Here is a 17,376-nt window from a genome sequence, read left to right as displayed (position 1 = left end):
GTGAAGTGTCACACTGGACCCAGGGTTTCCGTTACTCTCGGCATATAGGCCCCTCGTTGTGACCGCGACCATGCCGTGGGGGACTGTATAACCTCGAACCTCCGGTATCGCTCGTGGGTATTTGTTCCTTTGTTGCCTGTCGCAGATAACAAGACTTTGTTCATCATTCTTGTTGTAGCTGAGGTCGGAGCTTGGACCAACTATTGTAGCTTGAGTTGATGCAGATGATGGCTGACGAGAAGGGGTATGTCCGCTATCTCGCATCACCTTTTCCAGTTTTGAAGCAAGACGACAGGGCTGGTGGTGTGTTTGTGAATAATCAATCACCGATTGGTTCTTCCATTCCAAGGTGTCATCCGAACGTCATGGCCTTTCTTCCACCCAACACCCGCCGCTTGGTCTGCGATACCGTGTGAGCTCGTAATGTAGCGAGAGGTATTATGACCGCAAAGTGTTCAGCTTCTAAGTCGCGAATGGAGCATGTGTGGCATGCGAGGAGTTGCAAAGGTGATGAGACGTGAGATCCGACTCTCCGCATTGGCGAAGGTCGGCATGGGTGGTCAATGCTGAAGCTTCCCATGTGAGGCCCCACTTTCAGTAGACGCGTACGTGAGGAGCGATCTCTAGCGGATGGCGTTGTTTGGGTGTGACAGGCAGACTACGTAGCGTACCGTTGTGTAGGGAGTTCTCCGCGTTCGACCGGACAATTAGTCCATACCCCAAAATGTATCTTTGTTAAGCGCAGATGAGAGCAATCACATGACAGCATTACACATGAATCAGTTTAAGCGTGTGAGCATCTCACGCTGGGGTATTCATTACTCGCTCAGAGAGCTTCGTGTGCTATTTACACTAACGAACGCATTACATAGTCCTATGTTAAGTAGAACTGGACCTTCAAATGATCTGACTAGTTTGGATCCGGATTTACGCAGTCGGGACAGCGCCAGTAGCGTAGCCTTTCTCGATAATTGGAGGGGGCTTGGGCACATTGCGGCGGAGAACCGTCTTGTTGATGAAGTAAGGCACCGACTGTGTGATCTCGTAGTGGAGGTATTGCTTGGTGGGTACACTGAAGACCTGGTCCAGTTCTTCAAGCGTGAGCTGCTTGGTCTCTCGGACGAAACAGAAGATCATGAACCAGGCGATCAAGTTGAGGCCAGCGTAGAATCCGAAGGCGCCGGTCTGCGTCATGACTGACACCATACGAGGGAAGGTGAGCGACAAGACTCCAGCGAAGGTGTTGTTGATGCACACTGCCCAGGCCATTCCCTGCTCACGCTGGATGGTAGGGAAAACCTCAGCAGAGTACTGGAATGCAACTGGCCCTTCTCCGAGCGAGTACATGATCGTGAAGAGGTAGATGAATAAGACGATTGGTCCGAGTTTAGCAGCTTGACTACCACTGTCGTTAAGGAGGGACAGACCGCCAGCCAGTAGGAAGATGCACATGAAGGGGAAGGTCTAGCACACAGTCAGTACAAGATCAGTCGCGCAAAGGTTGGGAAGTACTTGCCCACATGCAGAGGGTCCTTCGTCCCTTGGTGTCGATGAGGAACAGAGTAGGAATCGTGGAGACGACCTGAAGAGCTCCGTAGCCCAGAGAGGCGTACAAAGCCTGGTCATCGGTAAAGCCGACCTGGGTGAAAATGGTCGAGCTGTAGAATGAGATGATGTTGATACCACACATCTGCTGGGCAATCATGACAGTCGAAGCACCGTAATTGGCACGCCTAATTCGAGGCACGCGGAAGCAGTCCCACATGCGGTCGAAGTAGCCAGCTCCACGTGCAACGGCGAGCTCAGTTTCATAGATGACGTATGAGTAGTAGTAGTCGCGAGCAGCAATGATGGGGTGTGCGCGCAGTCTGGCCATTGATCGGTAGCCTTTGGCAATGTGACCATGCTTCATCAACCAACGAGGAGACCTAAAAGTGTTTGTTAGTATATGCTTGACATGATTGAGCGTGATGGATTTCACTTACTCTGGGCAAAAGAAGATGCCAACCATGAGGATAAAGGATGGGATGAAAGCAGAACCGAGTTGTAGACGCCATGAGATAGCTCCGGTATCCTTGACAATGACATTGGCGCAGAAACCGAGGAAGATACCTGTGAATAAGAGTTAATAACATGTCGTTGACAACGCGGATGGTACAACTTACCAATGACAACCCACAGCTGCCAGAACATGACCAGGGCACCGCGAATTCGGTGAGGCGCAATCTCAGCAGAGTAAATCGGGACAGTGGCGTTCTTTGCACCGATTCCAATTCCCATGATGAAGCGCGCAGCAAAGAGCCCTTGCCATGATTGCGCACAAGCAGAACCGATGGGGGTGGCAGTCAGGCAGATAGCGGTGACGAAGATTTCTCCACGACGACCGAGATACTTGTTGAGGGGGTCGACGATGAAAGCGCCGATGAGACCAGCAGTCAAGAAGATGATAGAGTTGATAAGTCCGATGATCCATTCGCCCCTGTCCGATCCGAGAAGACCGAATTCCTCAGGGAAGGACAGGTTGGCTCCGTTGGATCCAGTCTGGTCCCAGCCCTGAGTGGCGGCTCCGATGGCACACAGACCAATCGAGTACCACATCATGGTGGGACCGAACCACTTGTGGTCGCGCTCGTAGATGAGAGCATCGCGCTCCTCCTGGGTAAGGTCGGTGAGCATTTCGAAGCGCTCAGGATCACGCGCGATCAGGGCGGCCTTCCCGAAGAGGGCGGCGTGCTCATCCAAGCCATGGGTGGCAGCCCATCGCTCAGCAGCGCTGACACACTCGGCCTTTGACTGGCGGGTTAGAGGGTTCTCGATGATGTTGTGGGCGACAGACTCGCGGCGGGCGCCTGTATCAGCGATGTGCTCTGCGGTGGGCGTGTAGTGAGGCTCCTTCTCGTTGGCCGGGTCGTAGGCAGCTTCCTTCTCAGCAGAGTAGGCTACTTCCTTGTCAGGAATGTGGCTGACGCCAGTGTCCTTTGCGTCCATGGTGGAGTGGATGTCTCGCAGGCTCCGACGTTAGTAAGACAAGTTGCAAGGAGTTGCGGAGAGCAGTGGAGTGGAGGTAGAGAGAAATGGCGGGGGAGATGAGCAGTCGATCTTATACCTGGGGGAGTCCGGAGTGAGAGGGAGGCCTAAAAGTGGAGCCTCAACGGCGCACGCCAGCTGTAAGAGGTTTCCGACAGGCACCTGGGTTTTTCCAGATTCTCTTTCACTGGCACCACCGTCGCGGCGGTCGAGCACCCCGGGATCCTGGCTCGCGTCAGCCATTGAGAAACAGCCTTGGAGGAGGGGGTTTCACGCGCTAGCGCTATCGTTCATGAGGATCCCCACTTCATCTCTCCCCATGGAGTAAGCCTCCCCAAGCGTGCTGCGGCTATCTTAGCCACGCTTAAGGCCTGGGGCTTGGCCTTCACCCCAAAGCTTCGCGCAGGCCGACGTCTATGACCTCACCCTCCGCATTCTCGACCCCATGTGATTCCGCTAGCTCAAGCCACCGCGTTACATTGCTCGGCTGTCTTCCGAGCAACCGTCACGCCAGCCCGCTCCATACTGGAGGTTGGTGAAAGGGCGCTGTCAGCTCACCCTTACATGTTTACCGGTGTATCTTGCGTCGCACGGCGCACGAGGCGCAATCGCCGTCACAGTAGCGCGGCAGGTATCCCGTACTCGTGGTGTCCCCGTGATCAGTGCAAGGCTTCACGTTGCATGTGCTTGGTGCGATCCAGGTGTGCGGCTTGTTAAGCTGACACTGCCCAGCTCCGATCGGCGCCCATATTGCCCTTCCCGCCAGCCGCCTGCATACCGGCACATGTTGGCGCGACCACCGAGGCAGGGAGCAAGGCGCCATTGTACTGCCGCCAAAGGTCCTTCCCGTTGTTTCCTTCTCATAAGTGTCAGCCCATCCCAATCTCCGCCAGGATCACGACTGCAATCTATCTGGAGAGGTGTTCGACAAGTCCAGAAAATGTAGGAAGTCCATCGCCTCAGCCAATGGACGACGTCGGTGGCAAGCCTCGACGAGACCAGCGAACTCGATAGCGTACGCGCGGCGATGTCTTGGGCACCTTGAGTCTCCTTGTCCCAACAATCCAAGCCCTCGCCAAAGCTTGGGACGACATCGAGCCCGGCCCAACTGTCAGAATTGTGGACTTACGTCTCATTCGTAGCGACGCGTTCTTGTGGAGACTACTCCAAAATTTTCTCCAGGTCTCTCCAGGATTCAGCGGGTCAACACACAGACCACAGAAACATTGCTCACGTGCCCGTGTCGCAACTTCGACATGCATGCGCAAGACAAAGAAGATGGAATGCGCGGCCGACGAGCATGCCGGTGCGTTTACCGCAAACAGAGGGGCCAGGTATCGTCCCGCGAGCAGAAACAACTCGCGGCTACCGGCTGTGGCACAGGGTCGCAAATGGTAAACTCATTTTCCCGGTCTTTTCTTAGCGTATAGAATCACACATATCCACAGATCGCTAGTCTTTCCAGTGTCTGTTAACCATCCTCGCACTACATAGGCGCGATATGCACTTCGTGTCTCGAACCCATGAGGCTCTCGTGGAAGTGGGCCTCGGTCTATTGCAACGCTAGACATCGTCCGATACCCCACACCATGGAGCCGTCATACTCCACAGCCTCCGGATTGCCCACTTTGGACAACTAAGCAGCATTTTTTCACTAATCACACTCGAGCCTCATCGAAAGTTACTCCGATGCCGTACTAGTTCCCGCTAGCCGCAACGCTGCGTTGTCGATTTCGGACATGACCGACAATGCTCTAAATGCAATCTTTCCAACTGTCGCCTTCCCAAAGCTCTATCTACATGCTCCAGACCTCGGCCATGCGGTGCGGGATCGAGAACGAACACTTCAATAAGCCGCGCGCCGACTGGTACTACCCTTAAGCCCGCTCTTTGCCCGTCCTGGTGGTAGTAGGAAACGGCTGATATAGGAATATGCACAAACGGAGGGCATAACACATGTAATTTTAGTTGATTACAAGGCCGCTGGATAGACAAACAACAACAGCACTTCTGTTGACCGTAACCCGAGGATCGAGTTCGACCAACAGTCCGGATCATGGTGTGCATCGTAGCTCCTGGTCGTTATGTGGCATTGTCAACAAGTTCTTGTATCCATCAGACTCCGCGAATTTCGAACACTCAAGCAGGGTATCGTCTCCCAAGTATGAAATTCATGTTAACATCTTACTCGGTGCCTTAAATACTGTTCTCATGGTAACGTATACATAACATCGGCTATTGCAACACGGGATAGTACCGGAGGCTGCTTCACCTCGAGTGTTACCACAAACATCGCCAGTGAATACATACAGCATTATGTGCGACAATGCACGGACCTTGAGAGCTCTCACTATGAGCGCCTTCCAGTGTAGGGCTTTTGTTTCGAGAGCAACCGCGCCTTGTATGCAGTAGGTCGAGAATGGCGAACCCTCAACTAGGCAAGAGTAATCTTCAGCCTTCCTTGGCTAACACGATCATCCAGGCACACTCATCTGCAGGTGCTATGGGCTCTGATTGTGTACAGAGAAAGTATCTAGAAGACTACATCCGCCACGCATACGAAGACATACAAGGACTTCCCGACTCCTCATCGCGCATCTTCACCAGATCTCCAGGACCAGAGCTCCGACGCGGCCGCGAGAACCATATCATAATATACCCCGGATCTTTCAATCCACCACATGTAGGTCACACCGCGCTCCTCTGGCACGCCTATCTCAACACAGACGCGAACACCATAGCAGGCATGATCTTCGCTCTTAGAGACGACTTACTAGCTTCCAAAGATCATGTTACGAACAACAAGGGTAAAGCGTTTATACTCTCGCACTACCAGCGCCGCCAGCTTTGGAAAGACGATGTCCTAGGAAGATTTGCGTGGGTATTCCCATCGCACGATGACGACAAGTTGGACCTGTTTATGGCCACTATCAAGCGGTTAGCGAAGGCGGATGGCTTCAAGCTATCCTTTCTAGTAATGTACGGAGGCGATTACATCAGTCAGAAGACTAGGGTCGAGGATCTGTGGGGAGGGGATGACAATACTTGCATCTGCAGTGATATCACACGACCCATGGACTTTGTGCCTGACGATGGTGGTGAACTGTTACAACTGGAAGGCTGTGACAAGTGGAAAACGATGAAGAGCGAAAGTCCAGAATGGACAGAGAAAGAGGAGCAAATCCCGGATTGCTGGCCTTGCTGGCCCTGTGCAAAGATGCGTAAGGTCCTCCCTGAGGGTATCCAGAAGAATGGGTCGTTCTCGTTCGGTAAGTCTTCTTTCTGGTGTCTTTCGACCGCGCCTTGTTGCTAACCTATATACCATCAGACACAAGGGCTTCCAAGCACCCGCTCGCGACTATTTTAGCCCGTTGTCACTTCCCTAATAACACAGTCCGCTGGACACGCTTGCTCCGCAAACGCGGACACATCATCTTCATCCCTAGCAATCGGAACGCCAATTCTCCTTCTCCCTCGGCTTGTCCCACAATCAGTGCCACAGCGATTCGAGGGTCACTTCTGAAACTTGAAGTAGTAACGCAGCAACTTCGCGATAAGCTCAACTACACGGTACCAAACGGCGACTTGCTCTGTATATACTTGGGCTTGGACCGTCTTTGGGCGGAGAACGGAACATATGAGCAGTTGATAGGCGGCAAGCGTTGTGAGAACGATTTATGGTTGGAAAGACTGAGGAAGAAGCAAGCGTACGAGGATGGGTACAGGCGAAGGCGGAAGTCATCATCTCTTTGAATGCCATGCCGCGAATACCTGGAATTGCTCGTGTACGCGCGAACCACCGAGTACTTCTAGAATAGCCTTGAACTGTTCTAGCATCTTGCATGCATGACTCCCATCGTCCGATGTCTATGACCTCACCATGATGCGCGGGCCCGATGACCCTTGTAGAGCTTATCCTAGACGTCTTCCGTACCCTTAGTCGACTGACCTCTCTTCCGCTCTTCCTCTAGCCGTGGCACTATCATCTTCATCGCCACAGTATTGTTCAACCTCCTCCGAATGCCCTCATCGAACACTTGGAATATCCGTTGCGTGCGCGCGCCAAACTCGTCAAAGGTGATTTCTTCGGTCCAGAGCTGCTCCATGAGGTACACATATTCGTTCCAGTTGTCTGGGCCTAGAAGCAATGTTATTAGCGATTGTTCCCAAGAGTTTTGAGCAACGAGCAGTTACCAAGGGCTTTTTGTGTGGCTACCAACTCCAAGGGCACGACGTAATCATTCCTCGGGCATGGTCTCACAGGTTTCGGTGGAATCGCGGACGATACCTGCGGAGGCGCAAACAGACCGATGGGAGGCTGCGTGCTGGCTTTCTGACCGATGTGAGTATTCCCCTGGCTGTTCAGCCCACCAGCTGTGTTATTATCCTGAACTCCATCGTCTAGTCGCGGCCGTCCTCGCTTAGGGGTACCCAACGGCGGCGTATTGAAGGACTTTTGCTGGCGTACTCGCTTGCCTTGTGAGGGGCCGGGAGTGGCCTTTGACTGACTCGTGGATCTCTGTTGCTTCGTTGGCGGTATGTTCCTCGCTATGAATGGTGAGATATCATCTGAAGAGCGAGCTGCCAGCGGCGCCTTCCTCGGAACGTTGTTCGATGGAATACGACTGCCGTTCCAGCCTGTCGGAAGCGGTGCGGGCGAGACGTGAGCGTTGTCTCTTTTAGTCAGAGAGTCATGACGCTGGTCAGCGGAGTTTGCATGACCACTGCCTTGCGTTGGTGTCGCCGGCTGTTTTAGATCGATGCTTCTTCCGCCAGTGTTTGGGTCGACATTGTGCTCACTGCGCGACATGCTGAACGGAAGTGGGTGTTGTCGGCGTCGGGCTGTGAGATCGGGATATGAATTCTCGAATGGATAATTGAGATGCGGAAAAGAAGGCCAGTGAGGTGGTGCCACGGGAGGCAGGAAGGCCTGGCCGCCCGTTGCATTTCGCTCGAACCTGGCTGGGAGATTGGACGGCAACATGTTTGGGGTAGGACCGACGAATGGTCGGTGTTGCGAAGGCATTACTGGGCCTGATAGAGGTCGCTGTCGCGTGTTCTTGATCTGCTCTTGCGCCATGACTGGGTGTGATGGGTAGGAGTGATGGGGCTCGACCGAGTTCTTTGTCGAATGGAAAGAGCGACGTTGGCAATACTGCGCGGCAACGTTGCGACAGCACTGAGTGGGAAAGGAACTTTCGCGTCTCGCTTCCAGATATTCAGAAGTATAGGCAGAAGAAAGAGAGAGATTAGCGTAGGGAAATTGGGGGTGAGGGGCGCTTGCTGTGTTGGGGAGCAGAGCTCAACCTTGAGGAAGGTGCCTTCCATGCCAATTATGAGTGTTACGTCACCATAGGTAATATGAAACTCATTTTGAGCTAGGTTTTGATCTGATGTTCCAAAATTTATTGGCCTCAACGCTCTCTCAATCAAGTGAAGGCCCAGGATCGATCGGTCTGCGAGGAGACCGATGCAGCACCTGGGCAGCCATCAATCCCGCGCGAGCCACCCCAAGACATTCTGGATACAGATATTGATTTTCTGCTCACTCGACATACAGGCCTTAACTACGGCGTACTGATGTGTCCGCCATACGACAGGAACTAGGTGTACAAGGCTTTTACCTGCTGGACACTTTTACCTGACTGCAAACGACCGATACCAAACATCTTAGGCGATGATATCATGGGAATCATTATCTAATACACCCATTCTCATCGACGCGTTCTACATGCAGGTCTAGTATAATTCTGGTCTGCAGGATGTATCTATCTACTCAAAGCTCATGATGTGGGTATGGCCGCAAACACACCACGAACAATGAAGTATAGAGCCTTTGTTCGACACATGGTCGAACTAAGACAAGGAGCATGTATTTCAATATCACCTGTGCTTATTTGAGTTCTTGTGACGACGACAAATGCCACCTTCAGTACCGAGCAATATAACTTTGGACCACACACATGGCAGATCCACCGACTCTACCTGACGGCTCGTCGCAGAAACACAATGAGCTGTTCAATGAACTACCGAACGACAATGTGCGGCGTGGGTATCTGTTGTTCTACGGGGGATACAAGGGCGGAATCAAAGAGGCTGGTGTGCTTTCACGAGTATGGAATAAGATGACATCCGCGGCGCAACAGGAATACATCAGCCGTGCCACATCTGGGGCGGTCAGCTATCAGTCAGATCGCGAGATCGAGAGTAGAAAAGAGTTGAGTAGGGATGATCCCCAAGAAGCGATTGAAGGAGGTCGTATACAGGCAAAACCGGGGGCCCTAGAAAATAATGTGCGCGGCATAGATGGCCCGTTACATGGCGTAGCGATACCTGTTGAGGCTAATAACCCAGAAGCATCGAATGATACAGAAACGTCTGATTACGAGCCTAGTGATGGCGAAATCGCCATAGCAAGGGTCGGTCTTACCGAAGCAGATACTGGTAGAGTAGCACCTCCCCAGACCAGGAAAAGAGGCCACGAAGAAGTACACGACAACGCAATGCAAGCATGGCAATGGTGCAAGACGCTGATGGACTCTCGTACTAGATTCAGTGGGTCCAGAGAGATGCGCACAGCGGTATGCTTGTACGCGCTATGCGATGAAACCGGCAGGATATTGAAAGTTAGTATCTTCATCAACTCCTGCGTCGCTAAACAGTACTAACATCAGTTAGCGGAAGGTATGTAAGAAGATACGCTGTGGTTCGCAAACAATGGTGGACTTTGTCGAAGATGAGTACAATATCAGTCGACAACTGGAGCTTTGTGATCATTGCCATCACATCCAGGCAGCCTCTCAACAAGAGGGTACGCTAATGTATCGCCTGTACTCTGATTACGCCGAGCACGGAGATCTGAGCGAACTTCTCAAAGTTTATTACCAGGAAGAGAATTTGGACAAGCAAGTACCCGAGCAGTTTGTCTGGATGGTCTTCCATGCGCTGGCCGATGCCATATGTACCTTAAACACGGGGGAGTGCAGAGAGACGCAAGACGAAGACAAGACGGCGGAAGGAGCAGAGAATGGCGCAGAAGTCGGAAAAGAGGGACAAAAGACAAAGAAAGGAAAGCGAGGTGGAAACAAGCCAAGGAAGAAGTTCACAGACAGCATGGTGCATTTGGATGTCAAGCCAGCGAACATCTTTCTCAGTACCGCTAAGGAACCCTACCTAGCATACCCACAAACTCTTCTTGCTGACTACGATGTCGTCAAGACGATCTCACGAAGCACAGATGCTTCAGAGGGGAGGAAAGATTGGGGCACGAAAGGATTCCAAGCCCCAGAGATTATCGTAGAGGTCGCGCATCATCATTCTGTCAATGCCAAGACAGATATTTGGTCGCTTGGGATGGTCATCTGGAAACTGATGCATACTACGCTTGGTAAAGCATGGTCGGATCAGATATGCGAGGACAGCATCAAAGCTTCATTCCAATTTGCAGAAGGAAATACGTTCACATCGACGGACATCCCAGGTTACGATGCGATGTATTCCAATGCCTTGCACCAACTGGTGATCGACTGTCTCCAGATCAACCCGGAAAAGCGACCAGGTTACGAGACTCTGAGGAAGAAAGCGAAAGCGGAGTTTGAGAGATCGCAGAGGCGGTTAGGCCCGGTATCGTCGGGTGATAAAATGGGTAGTGATATTGCCGGTCACCTCCGAGTTCTCAGGAAAGAAGAGTTGGAGTATAAACTTGGGGATATGTTTGTCGAACCTTTGAGCAAGAGGAGAAAAGCTCAATCGCACGTCGAACAAAATGCCGATGTATGACATATTTGACCGGCATTGCCAGATCCTTTCCTCGAGGAACGCATCGGCGCTTACCAAACTCCAGTAGAAAATGTGACGCGTGTGGCTGTTGTTCGTTATAGGAGCCCGATAGTTTATTTTCAATGGAATTCCAGTGGTTCGATATAAAGCGGCGACGGGTGCATCCTGCGCGACGTTTTCTTCTTCTTCTCTCTCTCTGCCTCATTCTGCTCTGCTTCATTTTATCAGCAGCATACACATTCGGTCGCCGGTGCCCGCCCCAACACAATTATCGCGGTAAGGAGCACGGCACGACCCAAGCTTTGACCAACACACTAGTGTTGGTTATATCACTGCCTTTCCACTGGCTAACTTATTGGACAAAGCGCCCCGCGTTTGCCTAGATACTCGGTGTTTGAGACTTCTAGGGTTTAACCTGCGGGCAAGATTATTGTCGCAAAAGCGTCGTATCGGCTCCGCAGTTACAACGCTCATAGTCAATCAATTTTTGATCACCTTCATCGAGCTGAGTAACATGACGACTATAAGCATGTTACTGTGCCTAGTCGTCTGCAGCCTGCTGGTTCATAAGGTCTGGAAGCGCCAAATGCAGCGCGAGGTAGGCGTGGTTGATAAAATGAAAGATGATGCTGCTGACAATCACCAGGAAGAAGACCGATATGCCGCGCAGATGGGTTGCAAAGCACCGCGGAGGTGGGCAGCAAAATGGCCACAAGGCTTGGACCTGCTACTCAAGGCGGGGCAACATGCAAGGGCGCAGACCATTTTACAGTTTTTCTTAGACGTAGTAGACTCTAGCGGTCCGACGCATGAGCAGCAGTTGCGTAAGTCCACAAAGACACATCGAAACCCGCGGCGTTGACACTGCATAGTTGGAGCTCGCGGTATCAACACGGTTGAACCACGCAACATTGAAGAAATACTCTCTACCCAGTTTGAAGGTTTGTCAAAGTTGAATGGTTAGGATGACCGCTGGTATTGACGTTTGTGGCAGACTTCAGTCTTGGGCTCCGACCCAAGCATTTTGATCCATTGCTGGGATGCGGGATTTTTACTCAAGACGGTGCAGCATGGAGACACTCGCGGGCGTTACTCCGTCCCCATTTCACTTCCAATCGCTACCAGAACTTCGAGGAGATGAAAAAGTCGGTCGAAAGCCTCATCGATCGAATTCGCCCCGACAGCGTTGTTGATCTCCAACCGTTATTCTTTCGCTTGACTTTCGACACGACGACGTTCCTGCTTTTCGGCAAAACATTGAGCTCTTTGCAAAGCAGCGACATTGCTGGACAAGAGTCTGAGTTTGCAGCAGCCTTTAATCTGGGCCAGGATTACTTGTCGCATCGTGGCAGGCTGGGAGACTTGTACTGGCTTGCGAGTACTCCCGAGTTCTGGCAAGCTTGCAAGACTTCTCACCGCTTCGTTGACGACGCGATTCAGAGAGCACTGGACAATGCAGAGACTACGGAACCCGATAAAGTAGAAGCCGAGGACAAGAAGCATTATGTGTTTGTCGACGCGCTCATCCAAGAGACTCGGAACAAGAAGGAACTTCGCGACCAGTGTCTCAACGTTTTACTGGCGGGCAGAGACACAACAGCATGCTGCCTCACCTGGACCTTGCGCTTGCTGGTCCGCCACCCTAAAGTTTTGGAAAGGTTACGTTCGGAAATAGGGGCAGTAGTAGGCCTCGGACAGCATGCGCCTCGACCAAGTCGAGTGGATTTGAAGAAGATGAGGTATCTTGATCTCATTTTGAAGGAGGTACTTCGCCTCTACCCATCCGTGCCGGTCAACTCTCGTGCAGCATTGAAGACGACGACACTTCCTGTTGGAGGAGGCCCAGATGGGAAGTCGCCGATATTAGTCAGGAAAGGCGAGGCTGTCGGTTACTGCGTATACGCTATGCATCGACGTACAGACATCTACGGCGAAGATGCACTCGAGTTCCGTCCTGAGAGGTGGGAGGATGGATCACTGTTGCGAGATGTGGGGTACGGGTATCTTCCCTTCAATGGCGGGCCACGAGTTTGCCTGGGTCAAGAGTTTGCCCTGCTGGAGGCGGGATATACCGTAGCGAGGTTGGTACAAATTTTCCCTTCCATGACTGTTCCGAAGGATGACCCTGTTGTCCCTACTGGCAGGGAAAAGCAGACCTTGACGTTGGTAGTTGCTTCTGGAGATGGATGCCGTGTACACATGCGCTCATAGATCGAGACAAGTTCTCTCTCCAGGACCGCTTGTACACTCTGAGCCGTGCATAGTCTTAAACGTACCCTCCCCATGTATCCCTAGCTTCCTAATTGCTAAGTCCACCTATATCCGCATCGCCCAAGAGAAAGGGCGCGGTATTGCCCATGCTGAGGGTGTATTCGGCGAAATAGCAGCGTGCTGCAAGACTGTACTCGTAGCGTGGAGGGCATAACAGCGAAGTTGTGGAGGGTTGGGCGCGTGGTAAGCTCGGTGTGTCGTGGACGACGGTCGGGATTATACGCGTCGGTCGAGGAGCGCGATGCTGATCTGTTGCAACAGATTCATGGCGGAAAACTTTCGGAAGTCGACGACTGTAAAGCTTGAATAGGGAGAGAGCTTGCGATGGTTATGAGTCGACACTTCGACATTTCGTCTGCTATGCGTCGTCAGACTTGCTCTGTAGCTTTGCTCCCCTTCATTCCGGTCACCGGGGCGTTCATACCGCCCGGGTCGTTTATCTCACAAAGATCTCGAGTGGGTAGTCATCTATGGATCGTAGCGAACCGCGGAACAAGACCGGAGTAAGGCCTCGTTCGGAATGGCGATTGCCCCTAATTTTCGTGCTTAGCCAGGCGTTGTCAGGTCGCATGTTGGAGCATAAGATATGCTAAGCGGTTGCCGAGGGAATGAACACGTCTGACGGTAGGAGTAATGCATAGTAGTGGCGACCTCGCGTGGCGTGTCCCACGTTGGAGATGAGGAGTGCACATGTCGAATCCGCTATCAAGCATCGCGACGCATAGTTGCGACTGGTTGTACACGAGGCGCGCGATTGTAAGAGCTAAACATCGGTTGTGGGGTCGCAGTCGATGCCGGGTCCATCGAGCTAAGAGCGCGTTCCGCGCTTCGGACGCGTGTTTTAACGCCAAGCCTGGCACATGTCCGTTCTGTCGCTCCCGGCCACCCTCAATCCTTCGTCCCCTCGCTACCAGCTGCCCGAACAAGCTGCGACCGTATATTGTGTACAGCTCGCTGTCACATCCGTTTCCGAATCGACGAAATTCCTTCCGCGATGGCACCCTCGATCGTTCCTGGCCTCGGCAAACTCCCCGCCTTCACGGTGCATTGATTGCTGCATGCGTCGCTTACTGCATCCATGGATGTAAGGCTCCACTCTAGATGGCGTGGCAGGCCTTGAGCAACATATCCACCTGATCGCGGCGCCTGTCACAAATATATCGCCTTGCTCAGCCCGCTTTGTGAGGGGGAAAGAAGGTTTTACTCCGGCTGTGCTTCATGCATCGTTAGCACAAGGCTCATGATATGCCGCTTCTAGAGCACGTACCCTATCGTCGTGCGCTCGTGGAGGAGTTCAAAAACCACCGTCACAGTCGTGCAGGAACCTGGTTGTCACTTGTAGGATCCGCACATGTTTTCAGCCAGAGGCGATTGGATTCTTACTATCGATACTACATGCCAAATGTAGTTGCTTTCATAACAGCTCCGACGGGAATGCCACAACAGTCTTCATGGGTTACTTTATGAAAGGCCCGTCGCACCGAAACTACCACACAACGTGCAGGACACGCATGGCAGGATTTACGCTTGTAGGGGCACATATTTCGTCGCGCCAATAAACGATACGTGGCAGCGTGCCGCCCCACGCCGCCTATCTCACGGGTAAGATGCGAACTGTATTAGTTCCTCTTGAGTTAGCAACTGTGGGGAACCTAGACTCAGCATGGTAGGCATCCAGGGCCTTGACGGGGCAGATGTACCAGAACGGTAAGTCACCTCTGCGACGTAAACGCCCCGTCCCGCATAGAATGGTTCAGCGGGGATGCTGGTTTTCAGGTCCCTTGAAGAAGCGCTGTACCCGTCTTGTTCCCACTTGTCAATTCGACTTGAACTTCATTCTAGCCCCAATGGCTTCCACTAACAGCAATCTTTACTCAACGACCAAGTATCTGGCTCAAGAACGAACCCAGAACACCAAAGTTCCAGGTGGCAGTCGTTCAACCACGCTATCCGGAGTCAAAGATGCCGATTTCGTTGCAATCGGCCTTGGAGGCGCAAACATGTTGGCGATGCTGTGGGCTATAGCTATGGGCCGCCGTGCCGTCGGTGTTGAACTTCGTGGCGACCCGTTTCTAGGAGTGCACTGGAACATTCGTGAAGACATGTACCATCAGCTGGGACTTATCGACAAGATGATGTTGGATCGATACGGACTGGACAACCTCCCGAAAAGACTGGATGGAACACTGCTTAGTCTGGCAGATTTGTTCTATCATCCCATGACCAAATCTAGGGACATAATACCCGGAGCTATCATCGAGGGATACGAGAAGGAACTCCATATGGTCGGCGAAATCCATAACATTGAATACATCGACGACCGCTGGAAGAATGGCAAGCCGCATCGCACTGTCACCACTGTACATCCGCCCACTATTCCGGAGCACCCGTGCCCGACCAAAATCCGTACCGATATGCGAGAAGTCCTCGACGGGCCTTCGACATGGCAAGCTGCGGCATTTTCCATCCAGCTTCTTCTCCGCCGCTATCTCGAGGCGCTCGAGAAGATTGATCTCAACGCTAGCAAGACGCCCAGATGCCGCCTCTTCACCAAACACCGCGTGGTACAGGACGGAAGTGGTCTAGTCCATCTTCCGTGTGGCCGTGTCCAAATTCGGATCGAAGAAGTTACCGAAGTTCAATATCACAACGACCTCCAACGAATCCGCACGCCAGGAAGCGACTTTATCGATCTCGGGGTTCCAGAGCTGTTCAGCGTCGCCACAGGCATCAACTGCCGTGAAGCAGAGCAACTAGGCTTCCAGCAGCACGACGTACAAGTGGACCATGGTGACGGTCAAGGTGCCAAAGTAGCACAAGCGGATTTTGTCGCTGGCCAGTTCAACATCCTCGTCGACGGACGTTTGCGCCGTCGTATCGCTTCCGAATTTGATAAGCATGGCAATGAATCATGGGTACGGCAGATTGCTGTAGGCCACGAAGGTGACCCAAGGGTCTCCTGGCTCATCGTCGAGGTACCTGAGTTTGTCTCGCTATGCCCAGTCGAACGCGGTCTTGTCGGTGCCGAGACCAGCAAAGACTCCGCCGAATACTTCGCAGCCTATCAACTGCTCCTTTACGACTACTACATCTCGCAAGCCTCTCTTGTCCTGGAAATCTCGCCAGACGAGCTCCGCCGAGTCGCCATGGTGTACGGCCCCAAACCCTTCAGCCTCGTTGAGCGCATCGGTACCGACGCGCGCGTTGCGACAAACGGAGTCGTGGCAGGTGATTCCTTCGGCAATGGCCATTTCCTCCATTCAGCAGGCGCAATGTGCGGCATGATCGGCCATGGATACCGTTTCCTAGAATATTGGCAACGCCGCGCCGCCGCTCACTGCGCCGAGTCATCTATCCGTCTTCTTGCAGACCGTATCAAAGCCGATACCGAGGCGCTACTGGAAGTCAGTGCGAAGGAGTTCAGTCAGGCAATTCCTAGCAATTTTGGTGCGGAGAGGGGCAAGAAGGTCGCTGCTGCTAGTGGTATTGCGGAAGAGAAGCGAGCGAAGGTCAGCGCGAAGAGGGGCAGGAGGTGGGATCAGGCGCCGTTGAATCCGACGGATTGGAGGAGGGTGTTTATGAGGAATGGGAGGACGTGGAGTGACAAGCTGCCGAGAATTGATGAGAGGCATCCGGCTTCGCGGATGGAGAAGGCGAGGCTTTGAGTCTGAAAGCTCCAGCATAGCTAGCAAATGTGACTCCCAGTATGAAGACGCTTCGATGTAACACATCGTTTGTCAGCGTAATTTGTGTGCTAACTCGTACTTATGTCTTGGTCGATTGCTCTGGCTCCATGACTAGCCCCCATTCTATTTTGAAGAGACTGGTTGTCTCGGAGTGACCACGCTCTCTTTTAGAGGAGAACTTGGGGAACAACGGGTGTTGTGGCCCGATAGATGTAAGTTCCCCGTCGACTAGCGCAATAGTACGAGAACCGGGGTCCGGAAAGCTACATAGGGTCGTTGTCGAGAACATCCTTTGCAGCGTATTCAAGGCGATCCGCACGCGACAGGTTTCGCCTTCGTCCTCGCATATACCAACGCTCCATCCTCCATGATTCACATACCAACGGTAAGACGCATCGGTAGGATCGGTCACCCAAGGAAGGAGCGTTGCTCCTTGTGTCACAGCTTCGCGCACCGCTTCAGTGAACAATACCCCTGGCCGTCCATGCTGTTGAATGTATTTTCCAAGTTTGCTTTGGTGGAACAGCACTCCGAATGCCAGGATCAGCTTTTTGATGCATTTTCGCCATGGTACAAACGTATCATCGTTATCGGTATATATAGACTGTAACCA

The 17,376-nt window shown here is 52.6% G+C and overlaps 5 protein-coding genes across 5 annotated transcripts; 3 read left to right on the top strand and 2 right to left on the bottom strand.

The window, feature by feature from the left end:
- Positions 1–927: 927 nt before the first annotated feature.
- Positions 928–2,988, bottom strand: J4E84_009322 (uncharacterized protein; the record flags this gene model as incomplete). The annotated part of the gene is made up of 4 exons (XM_049391885.1): positions 928–1,464; positions 1,517–1,928; positions 1,986–2,112; positions 2,166–2,988. 4 exons carry the CDS (start codon positions 2,986–2,988, stop codon positions 928–930), a joined length of 1,899 nt encoding a protein of 632 aa, XP_049240286.1.
- A 3,956-nt stretch (positions 2,989–6,944) lies between these two features.
- On the bottom strand, positions 6,945–7,837 carry J4E84_009321 (uncharacterized protein; the record flags this gene model as incomplete). The annotated part of the gene is made up of 2 exons (XM_049391884.1): positions 6,945–7,165; positions 7,222–7,837. The coding sequence occupies 2 exons, from the start codon at positions 7,835–7,837 to the stop codon at positions 6,945–6,947; spliced, it is 837 nt and encodes a 278-aa protein (XP_049240285.1).
- Positions 7,838–8,990: 1,153 nt separating this feature from the next.
- Positions 8,991–10,806, top strand: J4E84_009320 (uncharacterized protein; the record flags this gene model as incomplete). The annotated part of the gene is made up of 2 exons (XM_049391883.1): positions 8,991–9,653; positions 9,706–10,806. 2 exons carry the CDS (start codon positions 8,991–8,993, stop codon positions 10,804–10,806), a joined length of 1,764 nt encoding a protein of 587 aa, XP_049240284.1.
- Positions 10,807–11,943: 1,137 nt separating this feature from the next.
- Positions 11,944–13,017, top strand: J4E84_009319 (uncharacterized protein; the record flags this gene model as incomplete). The annotated part of the gene is made up of 1 exon (XM_049391882.1): positions 11,944–13,017. One exon carries the CDS (start codon positions 11,944–11,946, stop codon positions 13,015–13,017), a length of 1,074 nt encoding a protein of 357 aa, XP_049240283.1.
- A 1,907-nt stretch (positions 13,018–14,924) lies between these two features.
- Positions 14,925–16,742, top strand: J4E84_009318 (uncharacterized protein; the record flags this gene model as incomplete). Its single annotated transcript, XM_049391881.1, has 1 exon — positions 14,925–16,742. One exon carries the CDS (start codon positions 14,925–14,927, stop codon positions 16,740–16,742), a length of 1,818 nt encoding a protein of 605 aa, XP_049240282.1.
- Between the last annotated feature and the right edge of the window lie 634 nt (positions 16,743–17,376).

The sequence above is a fragment of the Alternaria hordeiaustralica genome, assembly GCF_023758085.1.
Source record: "Alternaria hordeiaustralica strain BMP 2776 chromosome Unknown scaffold_28, whole genome shotgun sequence".
NCBI classification, from domain to species: domain Eukaryota; kingdom Fungi; phylum Ascomycota; class Dothideomycetes; order Pleosporales; family Pleosporaceae; genus Alternaria; species Alternaria hordeiaustralica.
The sequence above is the reverse complement of the archived record's forward strand: the minus strand, read 5'-3'. Positions and strand labels throughout refer to the sequence as shown.